Source organism: Canis aureus, chromosome 10, assembly GCF_053574225.1.
Source record: "Canis aureus isolate CA01 chromosome 10, VMU_Caureus_v.1.0, whole genome shotgun sequence".
Classification (NCBI taxonomy): Eukaryota; Metazoa; Chordata; class Mammalia; order Carnivora; family Canidae; genus Canis; species Canis aureus.
The window spans coordinates 30,789,756-30,812,500 of NC_135620.1; the positions used below are offsets into that span (position 1 = coordinate 30,789,756).

At 33.9% G+C, this 22,745-nt stretch overlaps 1 protein-coding gene across 38 annotated transcripts in view; it reads right to left on the reverse strand.

Annotated features, from left to right (window-relative positions):
• Window positions 1-22,745, reverse strand: part of PTPRD (protein tyrosine phosphatase receptor type D) — a 2,191,141-nt gene that overhangs the window by 165,374 nt on the left and 2,003,022 nt on the right. For 26 of the 38 annotated variants that reach the window (XM_077911920.1, XM_077911956.1, XM_077911938.1 and 23 more), the window contains 6 exons: window positions 22,471-22,740; window positions 19,020-19,601; window positions 9,692-9,825; window positions 6,973-7,117; window positions 3,195-3,500; window positions 2,128-2,321 (listed from right to left, as the gene is read on the reverse strand). In XM_077911920.1, coding sequence (XP_077768046.1) covers window positions 2,128-2,321; window positions 3,195-3,500; window positions 6,973-7,117; window positions 9,692-9,825; window positions 19,020-19,601; window positions 22,471-22,740 — 1,631 coding nt within the window. The remainder of the gene's footprint in view (window positions 1-2,127; window positions 2,322-3,194; window positions 3,501-6,972; window positions 7,118-9,691; window positions 9,826-19,019; window positions 19,602-22,470; window positions 22,741-22,745) is intronic. The other 12 variants (XM_077911948.1, XM_077911959.1, XM_077911950.1 and 9 more) reach the window with 2 other exon arrangements.

The window sequence follows — 22,745 nt, forward strand, 5'->3', positions numbered from 1 at the left end:
AGGTATAATATACAGTTAATGTTTTTAATCATATACTACTTTATGACATTTATTTTTACTTTTTCTTTATGTTATGCAATTAATTTATGTCACTACTTAGAATACCATCTTTCATAAAATATTGGAATCTTATAGCCCCAGGGAAATCTTGCAAGATGAAGTGGAATTTCAATGAAAATTCAGAGAATACATGAAGTAGGCAAAAGAACAATAATCAAAAACATATACACATAAGGCAAATCATCAAATTAATAAAGAAAAGACAAAGTAGGGGATCCCTGGGTGGCTCAGCGGTTTAGAGCCTGCCTTCAGCCCAGGGCGTGATTCTGGAGTCCCAGGATCAAGTCCCGCATCGGGCTCCCTGCATGGAGCCTGCTTTTCCCTCTGCCTGTGTCTCTGCCTCTCTCTCTCTCTGTCTCTCTCTCATGAATAAATAAATATAATCTTTTAAAAAATTAAAAAAAAAGAAAAGAAATGACAAAGTAGAAGACGGGAAGAACTGTGTTCACATTTAAGGCATTTTTTTATCATATAATTCCATTAACCACCATCCTCCACAATGAAAACACTGATAGAACTACAGGTTTATAATGTAAAACTTTCTAGGACTTGAAGAACATAAAACCATTATGGCCATATCATTTTCTTTTTCATAATAACAGACTTACAAAAGAAAATATAGGCATTAATGGCTTGATTAATTTCATATTATGATTACATAATCAGACAGGACAGAATAAATATTTAGAAAAAGCAATGCCCTTTTTCTAGAGTCTAAAGGACTATGAATCTAAGTAATAAGTTCACAAAAATAGACTTCAAAACCATGGAACTGGATTTGGACCTCATTAAGTGAACCTTTAATCCAGATCCCGTTGTCAAAACGTTTCAATATATTAGGAAAAACAGCATTTTCATGAGTTGATTATATTAAAACTTTAGGGTCAATATTTTCCTTAGAGCCACAGGGACATGAGTTGCTCTCTTATTTGCACTGAGACAAGAATGCAAAATTTGGCAACCTGACATAAGAGTTCTCAACTTAGCTCATAGTCTTCCTTACTTTGACACAGGGTAAGAAACCTTTTACTGAAATACATTTCAAATTTTCCAAACCCCAGCCTTTTCCATGCCCAGCCACCAATTTGCTAGATAAGCCTAGTACTCTCCTATTCATAGCATACCATCTCTATACTGGACCCAGTATAGAGAAGCTATCCACAGGTTACATGTAATCCCCAGGAGAAGCTATGAATTGAAATCTTCTTCTTCTTTTCAGGTAACTATATAGAATACAGGTGTATTTATTATAGCATTATCTTTGAAACACTTTAATTTACAAAAAAAATAAAATAAATAAAACATGTAATGCTCTGCTTTAAACAACTGATTACAAAGCCAAGTAGTGACTGCATGGTTGAAAACTATCACCCAAGGATCAAGAGAATTTCTCACACACTCAACTGCTCTTCATACTTTTCTTAACTTGGCTTAACATGGTGGATCCCATTTATTTTCCAGAAAACTCTAAATTATTTTTTCATTTCATATATTAAAGGTAAAGTATTATTTTGTAAGACCTTTATTTTAAATATATGAATGCATTGTTCTTCATTTTTCTGGGAAATGAAATAATTACTTCTAAGTATATGGTTTGATAAATATGTACTAAATAAAATACAAGCTGGATAATTTTCTTCAAATAAACATGTCTTTTCTTCAACAGAACAGGTCATACATTTAGTAGTCAGATCAACTTAGTTTCAATAGTTCTAACACAGCTGCTTAGAATTCTTCTTGTTACTTTGATTAAAATCAATTCAATATTTTTGAAGTCAGAAAGGCAAATTCAGATATAAATGTGGAGAGTTGAGTATCTGTATTTTAAGAAAACAATCACATGTTTTTAATTAGGCTTGAATATCATTTCAGTACAACTCACTTCCTCATATGCTGTCAACTCTGACTGAGAAGGTAAATATGTATCATCTGTTTTAAAAACTAGAATTTTGTACAGGATTTTTAAATGTCAAAAACAATTAAAATGAGGGTCCATTTCAAGGTATAGGCTAAAATAAATATATAATAAATAAATAAAAACATAGGTATGTAATTTCAGAGGCTTACCTGCGCATCAGCCAGCATGACATCCTTCAGCATGGGCTGGCCCTTAGGCTCACCATTTTCCATCCTCACATAATGCACCTGGTATCCTCTTATCTGGCCATGCTGTTTATTGGGCACAGGTGAGCGCCATGAGACTTTAACAGATGTTGAGTTGACAGCCTCTACCTCGACTTTGCGAGGAGGACCACTAGGAACTGGAACAACATCATTGGATAAAAGAAAATTATAGGCACTTGTCCCACCCAGTCAGAGTATTTTCTTTACTTAGGTTTAAAAAAAAAAATGGGCAGACCCACTATGTTTCCTTTGTGGAATACAAACATTTTCAAGCAATGAAAATGCTCAACCAATCTGCTCTACCTTTTAAGAAAAGATCAAAAAACATGACCGATGCCAAAAAAAAAAAAAATGGAAGAAAAAAAGAGTATCAGAGAAATAGAAAAACATGTAAAAAATGTACAAAAGCCAAGGAAGATGCTTTGAGGCTCAAAGCATTAAAGCACAAAGAGGAATAGCATTGAAATAATAACAAAAACTGGTTGTTGATTGTTGTGTGTTTTTTTAAAGATCTCTTTTTAGCAGAATAAAAAGATTCTTGATTATATCGGTTTTCTTCTTTTTTTCTCCTATCAAAGGTTTTCCAAACAACAGATGCCAAAAATTGAATGTCGAGCATCAGTGTCTCTGAAATATGCAAGACAAAAAAGCAACAAGAAGATAAGAAGACAGTTTTGAAAAGTTAACTTCAAAATGTAAAAGAATGACAAAAAAAGGCCAAGAAAAACGCAGAAGACTTCAGACGGAAGTACAGAGAAGGGCCTGGATTACAAGGTCATAAGAGCCAAATGTTCTTTTAAAAGGAAGCAAATTATTGTGTTGAGATTGAAAAAAAAAAAAATGCCCAGGCTACAGCAAAGATAGGTCTTTGGCAAAAACTATTGAAGTTACAGCGATGCTGGGTAAAAAAAAGATGAGCAGAAAACAACTGATTACTGTTAGCCTATCAAAGGACAGCAGACCAAGATTGTGTCAGAAGGGTGCAAACTGACGGAGCAGAGGCAACATACCATCTTCATCAGTTCGAATCAACACGGAGAAGCTCTCAGGGCCAGGGCCAACGTCTGTGTGTGCTGTCACAGTGATGCGGTACTCAGTCCATTTTTCCAGCTGTTCCAAAAGGTATTTAGTAGTGTCCGAAGGAATGCCCAAAATCTCATGAGGTTTGTCATCTTCTCCATCCACTGAGGTGTACTTGATAGAGTATTCAGTAATAATGCCATTCTGTTTTTCCACGGGTGGAGGTTGCCAACTTACCAAAATACTAGTGGAACTTGGGCTGGTGCAACTAATGTCTTGAGGAGGAGCTGATGGCTCTTATTTTGGTAGTGAGTTAAAGGAGGGTTTGAGTGAAAGGACAGGAGTGGTTGGAAAAAAAAATGATAAAACAAAAGAAAAGGCAAAAATAAATAAATGAACAATAAGGGCAACAAAATGAAAATAAGGCTTTGAAACTTAAAATTTTAAATTTATGTACCTTGGCTTAGTAATATGAATAAACCAAAAAATGAATAAATGACCAAAAATAATTGTTAAATAATGGGTGGGGGGAATATGTGAACATGAAACCTTGAGATAATAGAGCCTCAAATAAAATTACCTACCTGCAATTTACATTCTTCTTCTAAACCAATTCCCCAGCCCTACTGTACAGACTACCCAATTAAAAAAAAAAAAAGCTGTAAATATCGAAGATTTATTACATGATAGTCTGATGATGCTTCACAGATTCTGTTTCAAGCTTTCACTTCTACATTCTAGAATGAGGTGAGTCATATACACTATTCATTTGTGAAAAGGTTTTTAGGTCTAAAAAGTTGCAATAACTGTTACAGACCCTTCCACCAATTCTAATTAAAAAAAAAAAAAAAGAAAAAGAAAAGCCCAAATATAAGAGCATTCTTTCTAACTATCTGAAAAACTGAGTCAGCCTGACTAGTTTTAAGGAAAGGTATTAATCTAGCATTGATTGTAGCCCATATACAGTGAACATGCAGAATCAAAAAGGATGAAAACATGTAGTCCAAGATTTACCTACCCGAAGGTAATGTCAGGCTTGTTGATTCTGACTGTAACTTGTACTTACCCTATGTCAGCTTTCAGTTTTAAAAAAAATTTATTGTAACTCTTCTTGAGACACCATTGCTAGTAAAGAATTAGATTCCACCAGCAAATTTTGATAAAATCAATAATAATCATCTATCCCTTACAAAATGTCAGTAACATAGTCATAAAAAAGAACTGTTTAAAAAAGATTTTGAGAACCATCTGGAAAAGATATTACTGATGTGCAAAATTTCTTTCATTTCATATGTAATCATATTAAGTAGAATTTGTATGAGTTAAAAGAGAAACTTTTTATTGTCCATTCTAAAATAAAATGGTCACTTTCTGAGTAATTATTTTTTATCAAATTATCCAAATGTATCACTATTTGAGAAAAATTTAAAAAGCAATAAAGAGCAATGTAACCATTATCATAAATTATTTTTAAAGTTAATAATGTATAATTCCTAAAGAACGAATAAGGGGGATAAGATATACATAACTATATATATCTATATTTCTTTATTTTAAGGCAATTGATATGATAGAATGAGTAAATCATTTCTAATTTTGTGTATGTCAATATGTGGTTTGGGTATTTCCTTAGCCTTTTTTTTTATTTCCTTAGACTTTGTGGGTCTTAATATTATGTAGCATTAGATGTATCTAATTGTTTATAGGATTATCAGTCTTTTTTAATTTATATGTCTTGGCTTCTTCATTACAGTCAATCAAAATAAAAGCTCCCTGTACCAACCAAAAGGAAATTCTCATAAGACAATCTTATACGTTTGGAGTAAGGTTTGCAAAATCACTAGAATATCTGTCATTTTTATTGATTCTGACTCCAGGTTCTTAGATTTCAAATTATAAAACTATTTCATATGCATTATCATTATTCATAATAAATTGAGTTGTTCTTGTAACAGCAAGGACTCATTTGTAATTCTTTTTAAAAAGCTGATTTGGTTTTTACTACATTGCTACCTTCAGACCTCCTATTCTGTGAGAATATATTCAACACCTCTTGAACCTTTTACTTTAATATAATTGAGTAGATAAGCTTTTGATGTGGTTATAAAATGTCCATTCCATCTCTATGTATGTAAATAGGTATGTATGTATGTATGCAAAAAAGTCTGTTTTGTAAACCACACAAAACAGAATATTGAAGCATGTCACATTCTTTTAATTAAATATCTGAGTTTAAGAGTTGTCTTCTATGATATTACTTATTAGCCTGCCTGGATTTCAAAGCAGAATACAAAACTGCATTAATTTACATGCTTAATTTACATGCTTCAGTTTTTTAAAGAAAGAGAACTTTATGGGAATAGGGTATAATCACTCATGGATTAAGTAATAGGATCCTAATACTTTTTTGTACCACCAGCCATGTTTTGAGAAAGAGAAAGAATATAAATTTTATCTTCAAAAAATTCTGAAAGATTTTAAATTTCTATAGAAAATAGACTTACTTATATGAAAGAAAATTCATTTTTTGAAAAAATCCATAAATTTCATGGTTGCTGATAGGTCTAAAATTTAGGTCTGCAGAGCATCCCTTTATAAAATTCAATGTATTGAGATTATACATATCTACTACTACTACATCAAAAATCACAAAAAAGTATAAAGAATCAAAAAAAATACTTAGGGAAATAACTCCATAAAACTGTTCAATTCAAGGTAAGTGGTTGTTTAATAGACTAATTATAGAAACATACTAATAAAGAGCAAACAATACTATTACTATGAGTCACCAAACTTTCCACCAAAAATAAACTTCCATACAATGCTTTACACAAAGCAATCTTGCCTGGACACAATAAACCCCCATTGTGATAAACACAACTATGCTTTAAGGTAACAGTTCCAAAAGAAATTGAACCTGAGGAAACAAAATACAATTTAGGATTGCAAATGTACTTGTGATTATTCCATTGTTCCTAAATTTGCCCAAATACAGATTTTCTACACATGTTCCAAATTTCCACATGTACTACTTGCAGAGTTAATAACAAACTAGTCACAAGAGCTGAGCTTTTCTCTGAGTAGAAACAAATATATGAAATAAAAACCTGTTTGTTACCAAAATTAAAACCTGTATGCTTAGGGGCACCTGGGGGACTCCATCCACTAAGCAACCAACTCTTGATTTCAGCTCAGGTCATGAGATCAAGCCATGCATCAGGATCTGCACTGGGTGTTGCTTAAGATTCTTTCTCTCCCTTTGTCCCTCCCAAAGCACCCCCACTCCCGCTAAGATAAATACATACATACATACATACATACAGACAGACATAAATAAATAGAAATAAATAAACTTTAAAAAAAACCTGTGTGCTTAAAAAACATACAAGTTTGGTCTTTCTTTGTTACCTCTTTAGTTTGTTAAGTCCTCTTGTGATTATTTGGCAGTGTTCTCAACCAGAATTTTGCTTTACAGGGTTAAAAATCACTACACAGGACAGGTGGAACTCTCATTCATTTTTCTTACAGAAATCTCCTAACCCTTTCAACTTCTTTCAGCTTAGGAAGTGGGAGAATGGGGTCTGCTATTTGGACCAAGGTGGAAACCAAAATAGATCATGGCTGTAATCTCCAAAGTGGACGCTTAGTAGCATAGACACTACTGATTGTCAAAAATTATTAATTAGCTGATTGTTTGTTGGTGGAGATAAAAGGCCACGATACCTCCTGGTGAGAAAGGGCAAAAAGTAAGCAAAGAGAGACACCTACTTGACTGCATGGTTCTGGCTGATATTTCAGCTGTGGAAGCACCCAGGCCTTGAGGAGAGCGTGCGGCCAGACGGAAGTAGTACAAACTGTTTGGTTTCAGCCCTTGCAGCCTATAAGATGTCCCTGGCTCAATGGTAACTCGTTGCTGTGGATAAGTAACAAAAGGACTGGGTCATTTTTATTAAGATACATGCAAATATTTTTATCACACTGTCTGCAACCTCCAGTTTCTGCCATTGGGGTTATAAAATCATCAAAATATCACAAACAGAACCAACAGTGAGTATCTAGGACTCTACCAGGGGAATTACAGAAGGAAACCATCAGTGTTTAAAAAGCAAATTAATACAACAAGTAAGGCAATTAGAACAATGGAAACCAGAGATCATTCTAATGATGATCTAGTTATCAAATGCATCAAATAAGAGAGAGGTTGAGAGGCCACTACCCATAAATGTGTTGTACCTTATGGTGCATGTGTTGCTGTGACAAAGCCCACAATAGCAATTGACACCTGCCCCTGGCACTGGAGCATGGCCAATGTGTGCAATTTCAACTGAAGAGATTGTCTAGCTCATCTCCCATGACTTTATGCATTTTAAATAGAGGCATAGAAGATATGGCCAAAAGTAGCAACAGAAACTACTGTACGGTTTCTATGACATTGCTACACGAGATCTGAAATTGCAGAATTCTGATGGGATAAAAACCAGAGGGTTAGTCACTGAAGAAAGCTGGATAAGTTATATGAGACTGTATCATCACTTTAGACTGATTTAAAATAAAAAAATAAATAAATAAAAATAAAATAATTTTAAAACCTTCTTTGTGACTATAGAGCACACAGTTGGAGGAAAAAAATCACAAACTTTTCCGCGAATTTTAACATCATAAAGAGCTTTTGAAATAAGGTTTCTTTAATTGAATATTAGAACTCTTACTTTTCATGCTTAAAATTGACTTGTGTTTTAGCAAAAACAGAGCTATATAGGGGTAATCAATCTCATATCGAACATCAGCCTGTTTAAGTAAGCCTAAAAATATCCACTAATATGTAATCTAGTACTGGCATAAATAATCTTAAGGCTTCTCATTGAATAGAGTTTGCTGTTCACACAAACAGAAATCATTCAAGGGGAATTCAAATATAAAAGTAAAAGAAAGCATCCCTAGGGTATTCTGGCTCACAAACACAAAAGCTTTTCAGAAATTTTAGATTTCCCAAATGGTAAGTAAAAAGGGAATCCCCAAAGAAACAACTGTAAAACAGAGTAGATGTGCCAACATTCAAGCATCTACATCTATAGCATTCTCAGAGGAGTGCCACTCTCCTACACTGTTGTATTTTATTTGTTTTTTAGTTGGGTAGTGGTAAGGATTTAAAATAAATTAATGTTGAATTATGTCTTAATAAAAACACCAACAGTGTTGACATGAGTACTTTAAGTTATAGCAGCATTTCAATTACATAACTTGAGTGCTTAATTCATATTGGCTCTGTTAGCTAACTCTAAAAGCACTGTATTTAAAACCTGGTCTTTGGAGATTCTGCTCAATTCAAAGAACTGTAATAAGATAGAAGTGTATAGGAACATACTAATTTATTTTAGCATTCAGAATGATATACCATAAGTTAACTGATAATATTTCATTTATTATGTGAGTGTTTTAAAAAAGATATTTCTGTTAGAAGTCAAGGGCTGCCTAGATTTGTGAAGATCTTTTTAAGATAAAGAATACTAAGAAGTATAATAAAATGACTTAGGTGGATTGAGTTTTCACATATAGTTTCACCAACATTTCTGTCCCAGTGTTCCAGACTGGATTTCACAGGAACAAAAGAATTGCATTCATTGCTATCATATATTCCCATTCTGAAAATGTTGGATGTATCTTGATACTGATTTCTGTAATTTATACAAAGTACACCCAAGAGGCAGTAGACCCAAATCCTTAAAAAGATCGGTTCTGGAACCTGAATGCCTCGATTTTCAGATCCCAGTTCTGTCATTCAATAGTGTGAGAGCTGAGGGATTTATCTTTGTGCCCCATTTTGTTATATGTGAACTCAATTAAAAGTAGAGACTGACTCACAGCACCATTGTAAGAACTGAATGAGTTAACATATGTGAAACCCTTGCTATATCTGTCAATATATATATTAGTTATATTGACTTTGTTTCTCTTTTCAGTAACTATCAACAATGGTCAGACTTCTTCAGTGTACCATTTTCTTATTTGCACAGCACACTCAGACATTACATATACTCCTATAAATATCAAAGAACTCTTGGAATAGAAATTAACATTTGCTGCACAGCCTCTTTCTCTGAACCAGTTTGGACAAATCCATATATCCAAAGCCTTGGAGGTCATTTAGTCACATGTCGGCATATGACTCAAGTACTATAATGCAGAAGAGAAATAAAGGAAGTCCTTAAGTCTCATGGGGTATATTCCTTTAGATACTTTCAGATGAAGTTTGGGAACCTGGAAATAGGGACAGGAGCTGTTTTGTTGTGGTCATTTACCCCACTTCACCTTCCAAAGGCTTGAAATCAATACTCTGATTTTTTTTGGTCAAGCTTCTTTTTGGATGAGTAAATTTTTCAACCTAAGTGCTCTATAAGACATCTGACCTTTTGGCAGAACTTGGGCAAGTACACAAAAGTAGAGTCACGCCACAGTGCAGTGAATGATAAGAAGCAAATGACCTTACCTCCTCGCCATGTTCCCCATCCTTGTAGACCAGTTCGTAGCTGGCAATGGTATCTGAACGTGGAGGTGTCCAAGACAGTAATATACTTGTTTCTGACTCAGGTTCAGCTTTGAAGTTTAGTGGTTGCCCTGGCACTAAAAACAGGAAGGCAGAGGACTGAGCTGATCATCACCTTGAGTATTTGAAAACCCTTCCATTAGTGCATCTGTTTAAACCTCTCAAAATGTGTCCACATACATCAACTTAATAAAGTGCTAGGTCTCTTAACATTGTTATAGTCTACTTTCCCTCCTTCAACGGATGAGAGTATTATTAACACTGAACTTGTCCTTGATCAATTTAAAATCTATACAAGATATAGTAGAATTAACAAATATAGAATAGATCAGTTTCTAAATGTGATCTTAAGAACAATAAACTTATTTCATAATACTGGTAAAAGTAATAAACGAGACAATTCATACAATCCACTTGGAATAAATATTGTCAAATCATAACAAGTGCTAAATACAGAAACACCATTGTTGTTATTTTACAACTGAGAGCTTGTTCTCTAGCACTACATTCAACTTTCAAAATTATTTCCAATTAGATTTATGAAATCCCACCTTTGCTCCATGAACAAAACCTACTGGTAATCCAGAATCACATTGCATTTTTTCTTACCAACCCATATTTTGAAAAAGAGGTTAAAGAAAAAAAACAATCACTTACAAATAATTACTTCTAATCCCTAATTGACTTTTTAAATCACTTAGTATAGTAGGCCTAAAGTGAACTTAATACTGTCCATAGTAAGATGGAGCTAAATTTACTACACAAATAAAAAAGTTTAAAGAATACATTTATTATCAGAAATGCAGTAATTTAACAGATGTTATCCATAATTCTCATATTAGTCACATACCCTTGTAATAGACAACTTGGAGAGCTCTATATCAGATCTATTAAAAGATGAGACTTCTATCTAGTTTAAAACACTTTACTCAAATGCTGTATTAGAATAGGTTTTACAACCCCAACGTCCTAGTTAACACCAAATCCCATTAAGTCCTCTATCCCTTATACATAAGACTCATGGAGCTCAGGCATCACTAGTCCAGCTAACCTTACATGGTCCTTGGCCCATGTCTGCTCTGATTGGTTCAAATTAAATATTTGTGTCATTACCCCTGATATTGTGTTATGTCTTAAAGGCTGATAGCTGACCATATGCCCGTATTCCCACAAGTAAACATGAAAATTCTGTGCATATTCAATGAAAAACAGAACAATAATACTTTTATACTAGAGGGGAAAGAACATGTGAAGTGTTTTTTGGTGAATGGGCATAAATATTGAAAAACTTAAGAAAAAATATACTTTGTAGCTAACATAAGACTTCAATTTCTTAAGTAATACTTAAAGCATAATTTTCCTAAGTAAGAAGATCTTTGGAAATATAAAAGGTTTTACTTTTTTTTTCTTTTGTAGCCATCTCTCTGTAATACAACTTAAAAAAAAAAGTCTTTTGTTTAAAAAGAGATCGAAGTCTAAACAGATCTACCACAATAGTTTCCAGTATTCCTATTTTATTCCTCTCTCTGGGGTGCTAACAGTGTGTGTGTGTGTGTGTGTGTATGTGTGTACGCACACGCACACGCTCATGCATGCACACACGTGTGCGTGCATGTATGTACCTGCATGTGCAGGCATACACTCTCATGTTTGGACTTATGCATAAGGGGGGATCAATAGTCAGTGCTTCTTATTTCTAGTTGCATTCATCATCTTTTCTCCTCTTTTGTATCACAGGCCTTGAGATACTCATTAACTTGATGCCTCTGTGAACATACTTTCTAAACAGGGTATCTTTTTTTCTTTTCTTTTTTCTCTGTAAGTATTTGCCTAGTGAGATACCTAAGGCAATCATCCAGACCGAGAAATGGAGACAAAAGAAGATAAAAGATCAAGAGCAGAGAAGGGAGAACAGAGGGAAAAATAAACAGGAAAATAGCAAAGCAAATAGAGAATGCATTAGTTCTAAAAGGTAAATACCAAAAACGCTGGCAGGAGCAAAAATGGAAGCCAAGAACAATCAGACAGATGGGGAATTTATGATTGGATTTTAATATTCAGATGATTAAAAGGGTTCTCAGCCTAAAAATGCATATTTATGCATATGTGTGTGGTCACTTCCTTCTCTCCACTTTTGTTTCCTTTTTTCTTTCTCCCAACTTCCACCAGCCTGGGAAGGAAGAAAGCCTTATGGTAACTCCTGACTTACCCCAAACTGGAACACAGTATTGTCAAGAATTAAAACCAGGGACAGAACTGAAAGCTGCTCTCAGGATAATTATTGCTTGTTATGTATTTCCTCCCGGACTAATGATAATAATAAATTGACATTGATTGAAAACATCTTGGGAATCTAATTAACTTCTTCTTATTTAAACTGTTTACTTTTTTGCTTTTAATTTGTCTTGAACAAATTCCCAGTAGGTCTCCATGTTTTATCCTTGTGTAGTGACACAAACTTCATCTGAGCCTCCAATGCATTAAGACACCTCTCCTTCTAAATAACGAATTAAACAGGCTTGAAGCATCAGAGGGTGTACTGTCCATTTTATTCTTGGACAAAATAAGCAGTGGTCAAATGACTTTAAATATATATACAAGGTTCTCCTCTTCTCCTTCTATCTTGTCCTTCTTTCGAAGTGGTCTGGAGGGTAATTTAATTTACTAGACGTTAAATTTGTGGTAGAAATATGGATGTCCAGAGGTATCAGGCAGAGAGATCACTTAGTACAGAGATCAGTGGGGTCTGGGGCCAGTGGAAGTGCGCCTAGCCACCTGTAGGCCTTGGTAATGTTCAGTGCCAGGAGACTAAGGCTTTGTGCAATTTTGGTCCAAGCTTGCCTGAACTGATTTTTCAATGGAAGTTTACCTTCTAAGTAAAATCTTTCCATTTTTAACCATTGGAAATTAACTGAATTAATTGAAATTAATTGAAAAACACGATAGGAGACAAATATGTCTACAGGCAAAATCCAGCAAATGGACAAGTGCTGTCAAAGACCTTTGTATTATATCAGTCTCTATATTCATAAACACCTTAAGGTGCCACCTCCCTGGGAACTGAAGATTCACCTACGGAGATGCTTCCTCATTTAGCCATAGTTGAAACAACCACAATAAAATGGAGTCATCAAAGTAAAAGAAAAACAGCTATGAAATTAATGGATTTATGTTTACATTCCTCAAACACAGTTGTCCTAATGATCATAATATATGTACATGAAGGATCACTTCAGGGAGTCCCAGTTTTATTTCTCTGTATTATTTAGAAACACAGGGAGTACTTCATCTTCTGTCAGTTAGACTTGGATATCAATTACTGTGGCTTCAGGTTCTATTATCATGTATGTTTGTGTTTTTTAAAACACAAAAAACACCTTTTCTCTCTCTCTCTCTCTCTCTCTCTCCACAATTGTTCTCACAGTCTTTACACCTCAAACCGACTGGCATTCTTTTATCTTCACTTCTTGTTTGTCTGTGTCCATTTTACTTTTATTTAAGAGCTTTTCTGGGTTGTAGTATTTCTCTCACCAAATAACTGAACACAAATTTTATAGGGAACTCTGAGATTCTGGAAAATCATGGGAAAAATTTTAAAAGTCTATCTAGAAACTTCAGAGCAATCATTCTACATTAAAAAGCGAAATGTAATCATATCGACCATAAACCAAATTTAGAATTTAGATGTGGACAGAGGAAATGCGGGTAGAACTTAAAATTTTTCCTTAAAACTATATTTAAGAAATCTTTGTATTCTGTAAAGTGGTGTCAACATTATAGTTTCCTTCTTGATTATTTAATGTCCACAAGGAAATACAAATATGAGTTATCAATTCCCTAAAATAAGCTTATGATCGTATTGATAAATATAAAGTATTTGAGTAGTACTACTATCATACTCCATATAAATATCTGAAGGCAACTCAAAGACAGAGAATGGAGAATGAATGAAGGATGGAGGTAAAATCTGTATGTCACCTGAAATGCTAATAATATTAGAGATAGATACTTAAGTAAAATTTAGGAAATATTTCTAAAGAGGGTTAAAATGTAGTAAATGTCTAGCCAACAATTTCATTTAGCTATGTTACAAATACAAAATATTATCAGAGACTAGAAAACCTATTATTGCTAAAATATATTTAAAAATGTATTTAGCATTTTAATAAATGATAACAACAACAATAAAAACAATGGCCAGAATTTTAGAGGTAGTAAAACAAAACAAAATTCAAAACAAGGAGTCTGATTTGTAAGTGCCGAAAACATATCATTGATAAGTAAGTATTTAACACATGAGCACCTGCACACATCTTACTCTCAATTGTCATTAGATACCAATGTGAAAAGTTAAATTTTATTACAGTTGTATTTACATCCAGAGCTCCTTTACTCAAATTCCTTTTAGCTCCTCTGCTAAAACTATTTTAAGAATGCATTTAAATTGGATTCATAACTTGGGAAATTGGAAATCAATCTTTTTCTAGTTTGCTCAGTTAGGCCTGTTGACATACACTAATAAAATGATTTAGTAAGTTCTAGGAATCTAAAACATAATGTCTCTAAATGTCATAGATATTTTTATAACAATTTTACAATGCCCAGAATTTGGAGTGGAATTAGCTTCTTCAAAAAGTTTAAAGTTGGTGTTATTCAGTATTTATTTAGTAAATATACATAATTCTTTTCCTCCCAAAAGCCTATGCTGAGAAAGGTATACACATAGCAATCCATAGATTTTTCCCAAGAATCTATTAAATGTGCAGAAAAATTAGAGGTCAGATATGCTTTCTAAAGAAAGAAAAAAGACAGACATTGGGATTTAACAGATTTAGAATGGCTCCAATTAGCACAAACATCAGGCAATATTTTAGGGCATTAGGTCTTAGATGTAATTTACTATATTCTTTATCACAGTTTTATTTGTCTTTTATATAGTACAGTTACTGTATGTTCTTATTATAATTATCTATACAAGAAAACTATATAAAAAGACATTCTTTCAAAATGTGTATTCTAATAGAAGAAATAATTTTCTAGTACAATATAAATTCTTCCCTTGACTATGGCCATATACTACATTCTCCATATTTTTAAGGTGAACTAGCAGCAAGTGACTGTAATACCAGTGGTAAAGCTATGGAAAAACTGGAAGATGAATTCATGTTTCTAAAAAATAATATTTTAACCGAAATATTATTTTCATATCTAAAACCATTTAAAAATTACTTAATATTGTTAACTGTATGAATATTCATGATTAAGGAGAATATTATTGACTATAAAACAGATTCTATTTTGATTTTCTATATTATCAGAAATACATAATTTAATATTAATCCTCCATTTACATCAATATGTTAACAATAATCTTAGATGAGTTCAAAAGTGACAACTTTCCTCTTAAACTCACTTTGTTACTAAGTACTGTTTCTTCATAGTCCAATTTTAAACAAAAATAGAACTGTTAGTGCCAGGGAATTAAAGATAAAAAATGAAATGAACATTTTTCAGATATAGAAGACATAGAAATTTGTATCTTTGCATGAACAAAATTAAAATATACTTAAGAAATTCATACATCTTGGTAAGTAAATTGTCATAGGTTTGGTAAAGATAAAATTTGGTAAAGATAAAATTAAAATAATTAAAGATAATTATTAAAATAATTATATCCTCAAATTTTCTGTAATCTCTCTAGAGGAATATTTCATAATGATTTTATGTTTTTGCCTAGCTATGATCCTAAGAAATAGTTAGTCAGCAAGAAAAAAAAAGGAGCACCTCAGCATTAATTATATTAGGACTAACATCATTGTATTTGGCAGGTGTCCACTAACATCAAATGGCTTTTTGTTAATTAAGCCTAGGGAACAGATCAAATCATTGTGCTATTTTGGAAGGTTTTCTTAGCCTATTGATCTTGGCAGGCAGAAGTCATTATATCTTCTCAATCAATGAGTAGTAAAAGTACTATTATACAAGGTTCTTGGAAATAATATAAAAATGCTCTGAGATTTGGAGCAACTATTCTAATGCATCAGTGGCTCAATTCATCCAGATTTTTCTAAGTTTATAGTCCCACATTAACTCAGTTGCCCCTGGTGTAGCCCTACCTTAACTGAGTTATGGCTTATGTCATATTATGTCTCTTGGTGATACAGAAAACCAAAATATGGTTCATTTAACCATCAGTTCTCTATCTATCAATAAACTATAGCCAAGGGATTATTGTCTGTCTTCTGTGTTCTGAATATAAGGATTCTCATGATTCCCAAGGATTCTTATGTTTTGGTTGAATTTAGTTCCAGAAAGTATTTGGTATCTCAGATACCTAAATCTTCCTAGTGTCAGGGAAAAAAATTTATAAGTCATCAAGGAGTCCTATATTTAAATTTGTGGTTTAAAAACTTAGAGCCAAATTTAGTGAATCAAGTATAATAACCTCTAAAAGAGATATTCCTTTCACTACTTTCAGATAAGCTTTTTTTTTTTTTAACATCTAAATGATGTTTTGTACTTTTGTAATGGAATAATCTAATAGCCAAGTCTTTCAGAAGTAAATTCATACAATTCTTAAATAAAGATTTATCATAAAGATATTAATAAATGAATGATTATGTTTCCTGCCTCTATTTATTTATTGAGCACCTGGTGGGCACAAAAATTTAGCAGACATTAAACCTGTCACAAAAGGCAAATTATTAATTTGAAAGTAATGATGGTTTAAGGTAGGCAGGGAGCTTGGATTTAAATTCTGCCTTCCTGCTTACCAATCTTATGACCACAAAACAAGTTCCTGAATCTTCTTTAATCCTCAAATTACTCATTGGCAAATGGGGTAATTCCATATCTATCTAATTGGGTACTAAAATTAATACATGCAAAGTTCACAGCAGACTATGCCACATATGCAACTGTTTTTATTATGATGATGATTATCTATTACTTATTAAGTTATAAAATATTTCTGTCCAATAACTAATTCATAGGGCTGTTATGGGTTGAAGTGTATCTCACAAAAATCCATATGTTGAATTCCTAACCCTCAGAATGTAATCTTATTTGGAAATAAGATTTTTGCAAATGTAATTATTTAAGATCAGATCACTAGCTTAAGCCTTAATCTATTACGACTGGTATCCTTATGAAAAGAGGAAATTTGGATAGAGAGACATGTCCACAGGGAGAAGAGGATGTGAAAATAAAGGCATGGGTCAGGGGTGATGCCTCTCCAAAGCAAGGAACAGCCATGATTGCTAGCAAACTACCAGAAGCTAGGAGAGAGGCCTGGAAGCTCCCTCAGAGCCCTGAGAAAGAACCAATTCCATGCACACCTTAATCTCAAACGTCTGGCCACTAGAACAGAGAGACAGTAAATTCCTGTTATTCAAACCATCCAGTCTGTGGTATTTTGTTACAGCTGCCCTAGAAACCAAATATCACCTCGAAACTCTACAAGGCTTATTATTTTTGATGAGAAAACTGAAGTTCAGAGAAATGAAGTAATTGTTCAAGGTTATAGAGCTAAAACTGGTAGACGTGGATTCAAACTCTGGTTATATTACTCCAAGACTAGGAATTTTAAAAATATTAACACTAAGGGACACATGGGTGGCTCAGTCAGTTAAGTGTCTGACTAGTGATTTCAGCTCAGGTCATTATCTCACGGGTGGTAGGATTGAGCCTGTGTCTGGGCTCCATGCTCAGGAGGGAGTCTGCTTGGGTTTCTTTCTTCAGGTCCACCCCCACTTCTCTCTCTCTCTCTCTCTCAAATAAATAAATAAATCCTTAAAAATATATATCACCACTGAAAAATTAGAAAAACTAAACATGGGACACAGGTATATGTTCTTACATATTTTATCTTTAAAGTGTTAGGTAGCTGCTAAAATAGTGCAATAAAAATAATCTTATAATAATTAACCAGTTTTAGACAAGAAAAAGAACAAGATTCACAGATTTCTGCATTTACCAATGAGCTATATAAGGAAAATTTAATCTACAGTGTTCTTCTATATATTGATATAGCAAATAAATACAGAAGAACTGCAAAAGCCAAGTAGGAAAGATATATGAATGTTTTTAGAATAATTGTGTATATAGAAAAATAAACATATTTTTATAGCTATCTTTCATATTATTAGAGAAAATAATAAATCCATGAACCAGTGAGAGCCAAATCACACTATGAAAATAAAACAAAGCCGGGCAGACTGCAAATATGTTCTGAGGTCTCTGGTAGCCAGGGAAAATCAATGAACACCCCCAGTGATATAATTCATAAAGATGAAACATGAAGATAAGTCAGGGTTAACCACACAGGTTGATCAGGTTCTGATAATTCAGAAAATGCATCCCACACAGAAATGCATCTGTATAGCTACAGACTATAGCTACTACATCCAATAATATGGTTTTTATGTAGATTCTTGGAACAGACCAATGGCATGCTGCCAAGACATTGAGATTAACACAAGTTATGAGGTAGCGACACAACAAGGGGTCAAACTAAGAGCTCTCAGATGTTCAAAAATAAACTTTCGAAGAAAGTTGCTGTCATATTCTCAACCCAAGGCAAAATTGATCATTTTGAATCAGATCAGAGGGGTCTGATAACTGCTTATGAAAATAAAACCACTGGAACGGCCAAGGTCTTCTCCAAAAAATAATGCAATGTCTGTTCTAATATCCAATAAAATGCATCAATGAGGCCCCAAAGTTTGATCCTGGATCTCAATAACTGTCTCTCTCCACCCATGAAGCCATCCAAAGAAAAAAAAATAATAAAAAATCCATTAGAAGATTATTTTTAGTGAATAGCTTCCCTAAAAAGACCTTGAATTGTCTAAGACCTCCTGAAAAAATGGTTTCACTTTCAACTTTATCTTGAACCATAAAACCTTTCATAAGTTAAACAATTGTGTAAGAGTATTCTATCAGTTACTAATATAAAGCAGCCTATTTCTAGTCTCAAATGCTGCATAGAGGATGCATTCATCCAGCTCATGCAGAAAAATCTTCAAGTCACTCAGGTACAAAAAAGAAAAATGCTAAATGCATCCCTCCACTTAAAAGTATTACTTAGTCTTTCAGGTGTCCATACCTGTTCCACTCCAGAGACCTTATCTTAAACTTTCATTTAGAAACTCTTAAGTCTCAAAAATTAAAATTCATACTTATCTTGGTCCTTTCTTTGTTTTTGCCATTCCCACCTCTTAACATCTATTCCTCCCCTCCCGCCCTACTTCCCATCCCAAACCTGACGTACCTCCTGTCTGAGTGATGACTTGTATGTCACTTGAAAGAGGACCATCTCCAATTGAGGTAAAAGCCAAAACTTTGACAGAATATGTTTTCTGGGGCACTAAGTTGCCAATAGTAGTGATTTGGCTGTCAGCTACATTATGCTTCATCCAGTTGTTGACATGCTGAGTGGGATCCATTGTATAATAAACTCTGTATCCTTGGATTTGTCCATTTGGCTCTTCAGGTTCCTTCCACTGTACCAAAATGGTGGTTGAACTTAACATCCGCGCCTGGACGTCCCGTGGGGCACTGGATGGTGCCTGTTCTGAGGTCTGCGTTAGCACAGGCTCACTGGGAGGTCCCCGTCCAATGTTATTGACAGCAACAACCCTGAATTCATAATCTGAGTAGGGACTTAGTCCAGCAACACTGTAGCGAGTGGTTGCCACCCCATCAATTTCTTTGTAAGGTTCCTCCGAATTTTTAGGTTTATGTTGAATAATGTAGTAAGAGACAGGCTCTGGGTTCCCGGAGTCCCATGTCAACGTGATGCTTGTGGCTGTGCTCTCTGTCACAACAGGAGTTCCTGGAGGTTTGGGTAAGGCTTAGGGGGAGAGGAAAGGATGGTGAGTATTCATCAGCTCTCAGATATTACAAAGATACATAAGCTGTTCTACCAGAATGACCAAATTATGCATCTACCAAAGATTGAATTAGATTTGATTATAACAAAAGATAGTTTTCTAAGTAGGTAGGATGTACAGTAAGATGCATAGGGGACAAAGGCCATTTTACTAGAAGCACACTAGAGCATTGTATTTTGAGGCTTGTATTCAAATCCACCAGTTATTAATTATATGATCCTGAATGTGTTGCATAACCTCTCTTTGTTTTAGTTTTCTCACGTGGAAAATGGGAAGAACTATCACTGGATTATATTATATAGCTGGGTAACCATATTTCATGAGATTGCTGTGAAGATTTAATGAGCTACTCCAGTAATGCTCTTAGTATGTATCCAGCACCTTCAAAAAACAGTAGTTGCAATTATTACTATTATTATAACCAAGAGTTTGGCAATTAGCCAATTAGCCCCTTGCTTCAAGAAATGAATAACTAAATACCAACATTGAAAAGAATACAATTTAGAATATTTTGAAGTGGCATTGAATTGCTATAGACAAATAATGACCTTAATGTTTTCCAGCTGTAAGACTTTATTACTGTAATTTAAAAAATAATAATCTAACCAAGAATTTTTAGATAAGAAAGAATAGTAAATTTCAAATTAATTTCAAATTCATGTTTTTTAGTTAATATTCAAAAATGTTGAACTAAATTAAAGCATATTCACAAATAACTTTTTAAGGTAGTTTACTGTCATAATATGTATTCTATTTTTTAAGATTATTTATTTATTTATTCATGAGAGACACAGAGAGAGGCAGAGACACAGGCAGAGGGAGAAGCAGTTGCCTGTGGGGACCCGATGTGAGACTCGATCCCAGGACCCCGGGATCACACCCTGGGCACAAGGTGATGCTTCACCACTGAGTCACCCAGGTGTCCCTATATTCAATCCTGGTAATACCTGGTTATCTGACAAATATTTGCAATTAAATCCATCTTTTAGAGCTCCAATTCTTTCCTGTTAGCAGAGGGACCTCACTCAAAATGCTACTGATTGAGAATACAAACTATCCACACTGGTGACCTCATACTTAAGTGTCTTGCCCTGGAGATTGATTTTGAAAGGAATTGTTACTAGGGGAAGAGAGAATTCCAGCAAGCTAACTTTTGAGAGAAAACCCAGAATGTAACATTCATATGATTAACCCTTTCAAACGCTTTTCCCTTGTCAATGTAAAGGCAAAGAGTACAATACTCTCTAGAATGGTAGATGTTCAAGAGTTGCAAGCTTGTACTTGATAACTCCGGAACACTGCTAGTACCTTGCCTAGCAGTGTTAACCTGAATGGACACCTAACTGAATGAATGAGTGAGGATACATTCTCCCCCACTCTCTTTCACTTGTTCTTTTTGTTTTGATTTACTTTTTGCCTATAGGTTTCATCCTTATATTTATTTATTTTTGAAGTGCAGAGTGTAAGGACCGGCAAGAGTCAGGAAAACAAAGGTAAGTCGAACAAGATATTATTGTTAGTCCCGAATTTGAATTCTTGAAAAGTCTTCAATAAACCTTCAAATATTTGAAACTGAAATAGTTATTATAAGAAAGGTGATTCAATATTTGCATATTATTCTAAGAACTATAGAATGATAATATTTGGCCAAGGGATTTTACTGAAAACAATAATAGAAAGACATTTGTTTAAATATTCTGGATTGGCATTTTTCAGAAAAGTAGATGATCTAAATTTTCCCTAGATAGCTTTCTGAATTATTATGGTAAGTAAAAATATTGCTAATTAAGGTGTGCTTACTGCTACTTAATAGACATTAATTTTGGGGTCACATTTACTGTATAGTATAGGTTTTGTGCCTATAATGTGTGGATAGTATAAGTATGCCTAATACAGTTATGGATATTCAATACAATGTTACTATTTTAAATGACTAAATGTTGACAGTAGTGTGTAGCTTTGTTCTCACGCCACATTATTGCTTTTATGCAGCATATATTTGATCTACATGCCTGGTGGGGGATATGACACCAGTGACAACACATCTGTTACGTTTTTTTTAGGATAATACTTCCTGGAAAGCAAAGATATTTTGTGTTCATTTTTGCAATAGTCACAGACATTTGGGAGAATCTAAAGTCACCCTCACTCTGACTGTGTTTGCAACAGTGTTCTAGAATTCTATAAACACTGATAAAAATAACTGGTACCTCACACACTTACTTTTGTTTCCTTCATTTCAAAAATATTTGTGAAACATAGTACTTCGGTTACATTTGGTGCACTTAAAGGAAATATTTCCTGAGCACTTCATGTACAGTAGGTAAGAGATTAAGTTAAAATAGAATATAATGTCCCTTACATTTTGGTTCTTAATGATAGGCCCCATTAAAAATTTAAAACATCTCTTATTAAGCCATGTTGATTTAATTTTCTTTTGTCTTCATGGATTTGAGCATTTATTGATATTTACTTGTAGTTTTCTATCATACATTCTCCCCAGTGTTGGATTAATATGAAACCTGTATGCATTAGTTCTATCACAATGGTTGACAGTGTCTAACATTTCTCATTCTGCCTGGTTAGTGCTCTGGCCCAGTCTATTGTTAAATGTTTTGATGATTATCATCACTTAGACTGTCAGTCCTTTTAAGAGAGAATCTGCCTACCTAGATATGTGTACCTTATATGATACCATAGATATGATTAGACTTTGGCACCTGAAAACTGAACCCAGATGAACTGATTCATTTTAGAATTCCAAGGGTAGACTTTGTAGGAACATTAGTCAGGAAATTTCACTTTCAGAGCAAAAACCATTGAGCATACCTTTGACAGTGATCTGTGCTATTGCTTCAATGACACCCAATGTTGACATAGCAACACAGGTGTAATTTGCTGACTGTCTTACATCATTCAGTTCCAGTACATTTCTTCCTATTGGCATATCATCTTCAGGTGTCAGATCTTCTGCCCCCAACATCCACTTCACATAAGGCATTGGTGACCCCACGGCCACACAGGTGATATTGACACTTCCACCTGGCATGATTTCATGATTAGTAGGTGGGATAGAGAATCTTGGTGGGACACGGCGAACTGGA